Raw genomic sequence first — 2,783 nt, forward strand, 5'->3', positions numbered from 1 at the left:
GAGAGAGAGAGAGATGCTGTGGTAATAACAATATCAGAGGATTGATGGCATCTTGAATGATAAAACTTTGTACACTAGAAAATATTACAAACAGCAATTTTAACAACAAACAAGTTTAAACAGCCCTCACTCTACAAACCCATTCTACCTGTTCCATTTCCCCTTAGAGGTGGATAGCATCTTTCTCTCGCAAAGGAAAAGGAACGAATGAGCAAAGGAGAAAGGGAGAGAGGGCGAGAAAGGGAGGGAGAAAGGGAGTAAAGAAGGAAACAGTGAAGGAGGAAAGGAGGGGGAGAAGGAGCGAAGGGAGAGAGCTAGGAATGCAGCCAGGAAAGAAAGAAGTAAGAAACGAAGAGAGGAATGAACGAAGCGATGAAAGAAAGGAAGGGAGGGAGAAAGAAAGTGTGTAAAGACGAGGAGAGAACGAAGGAACAACAGAAGGGATGCAAGAACGAGGGAAGGAAGGCAGGGAGTAAGGGAAGGAACGAGGGAAGGGAGGAGGGAAGGAACGAGGAAAGGAAGGGAGGGACGAGGGAAGGAAGGCAGGGAGTAAGGGAAAGAACGAGGGGAAAAAACGGAGGGACGAGGGAAGGAAGGGAAGAGGGAAGGAAGGGAGGGAGAGAGTAAGGGAAGGAATAGAGGGAAGAGGCAGGGAGGCAGGTAAGAGCGTGTCGCGCGGGGGCGGCGTGACCCCGGCGTGACCCCAGCGCAACCCCGTACCTGACGTCATGCGGCGCGGCGGCGTGCGCGGCATCGCGTGGATCGGCTTGAAGTGTCGCAGCTCCTCCGAGATGCTGTCGTTGCTCTCCACGCTATGGCTTCTATGATGCTTCCCCTTACTGTTGCTGCTGCTGCTGCTGCTGCCGCCGCTGCTCGTGGTTGCTGCATCCACGACGCCGCCGCTGCTGCTGCGAAGCACAGACGACGCTCGTTGCCACGGTGATATACACGACGAAGGGGGGGGGGGCACGTCGTCAGTCGCGCTTCTCGTGCTCGGCGAGCCAAGGTGTGCGATTTTTCACTCGCCTGCTTTTTCCAAAGCACAAGGACTGGTTTAGTGAATTACCAAAAATATACGCACGGTATCGCTCATAGGTTAATATAATTATACGCGCGGCTGTGGCCCGTAGGATAGTGTACTAACTGTAATATCTCGCGAAGGATTTGAGTTACATTTCTAAAATTCTAGATACCTATAGAGTATAGACACATGTCTTAGCTATAATCTCTGTGAATATTGCGCGCGGAAGTGAATTACAGATGATTAAATGTTTGAACAACCCGACTCCGAACCCCCCTACCGCGCCCGCCTGTACTGTGTACTGGCGCATTGGTATACAGCTGGTACATGTATTGGCATTGTATACAGGCGGGTGCGGTAGGAGGGTTCGGAGTCGGGTGGTTCGAACATTTAATCAACTGTAATTCACTTCTAAGGAATATCTGCATTGGGCACCCCCTCTAATAATTATAGTACTGCCATAAGCTACAACTGTGCCAAGTTTGAGACTTTTGTCACTCCTGTAACTATTCGCCCATATTTTGCACTAAGGGACCTGACTATGCTGCAATAACAAACATTAGGACACATATAATCTAACCGATCGACATCAGAGGGAAGGTTTTAGAAATCCGTTGATGTTCGAAGCGTTTACGAGAAGCGCGACTGACGACGTGTCCCCCCCCCCTTCGTGTGTATATCACCGTGGCAACGAGCGTCGTCTGTGCTTCGCAGCAGCAGCGGCGGTGTCGTGGATGCAGCAACCACGAGCAGCGGCGGCAGCAGCAGCAGCAGCAGCAGTAAGGGGAAGCATCATAGAAGCCATAGCGTGGAGAGCAACGACAGCATCTCGGAGGAGCTGCGACACTTCAAGCCGATCCACGCGATGCCGCGGACGCCGCCGCGCCGCATGACGTCAGGTACGGGGTCACTCTGGGGTCACGCCGCCCCCGCGCGACACGCTCTTACCTGCCTCCCTGCCTCTTCCTTCTATTCCTTCCCTTACTCCCTCCCTCCCTTCCTTCCTTCCTCCCTCCATTCCCTTCGTTCTTTCCTTTACTCCCTGCCTTTCTTCCCTCCTTCCTTCCCTTACTCCCTGCCTTCCTTCCCTCCTCCTTCCCTTCCTTCCCTCCTTCCTTCCCTCGTTCCTTCCCTTTCTCCCTGCCTTCCTTCCCTCCTCCCTCCCTTCCTTCCCTCCTCCCTCCCTTCCTTCCCTCGTTCCTTCCCTCCTCCCTTCCTTCCCTGCCTTCCTTCCCTTACTCCCTGCCTTCCTTCCCTCGTTCTTGCATCTCTTCTGTTGTTCCTTTGTTCTTTCCTCGTCTTTACACACTTTCTTTCTCCCTCCCTTCCTTTCTTTGTTCTTTCATCGCTTCGTTCATTCCTCTCTTCGTTTCTTACTTCTTTCTTTCCTGGCTGCATTCCTAGCTCTCTCCCTTCGTTCCTTCTCCCCCTCCTTTCCTCCTTTACTGTTTCCTTCTTTCCTCCCTTTCTCTCCCTCTCTCCCTTTCTCCTTTGCTCATTCGTTCCTTTTCATTTGCGAGAGAAAGATGCTAGCCACCTCTAAGGAGAGATGGAACAGGTAGGATGGGTTTGTGGAGTCAAGGCTGTTTAAACTTGTTTGTTGTTAAAATTGCTGTTTGTAATATTTTCCAGTGTACAAAGTTTTATCATTCAAGATGCCATCAATCCTCTGATATTGTTATTACCACAGCATCTCTCTCTCTTTCCTCTCTCTCTCTCTCTCTCTCTCTCTCTCTCTCTCTCTCTCTCTCTCTCTCTCTCT

The 2,783-nt window shown here is 51.3% G+C and overlaps 1 protein-coding gene across 1 annotated transcript in view; it reads left to right on the forward strand.

The window, feature by feature from the left end:
* LOC106812376 (E3 ubiquitin-protein ligase RNF169-like) overlaps positions 1 to 2,783 on the forward strand; it is a 25,745-nt gene that overhangs the window by 20,486 nt on the left and 2,476 nt on the right. The window contains exon 6 of the mRNA XM_014816235.1: positions 1,736 to 1,920. Coding sequence (XP_014671721.1) covers positions 1,736 to 1,920 — 185 coding nt within the window. The remainder of the gene's footprint in view (positions 1 to 1,735; positions 1,921 to 2,783) is intronic.

Source organism: Priapulus caudatus, unplaced genomic scaffold, assembly GCF_000485595.1.
Source record: "Priapulus caudatus unplaced genomic scaffold, Priapulus_caudatus-5.0.1 Scaffold640, whole genome shotgun sequence".
Lineage (NCBI taxonomy): Eukaryota > Metazoa > Priapulida > Priapulimorpha > Priapulimorphida > Priapulidae > Priapulus > Priapulus caudatus.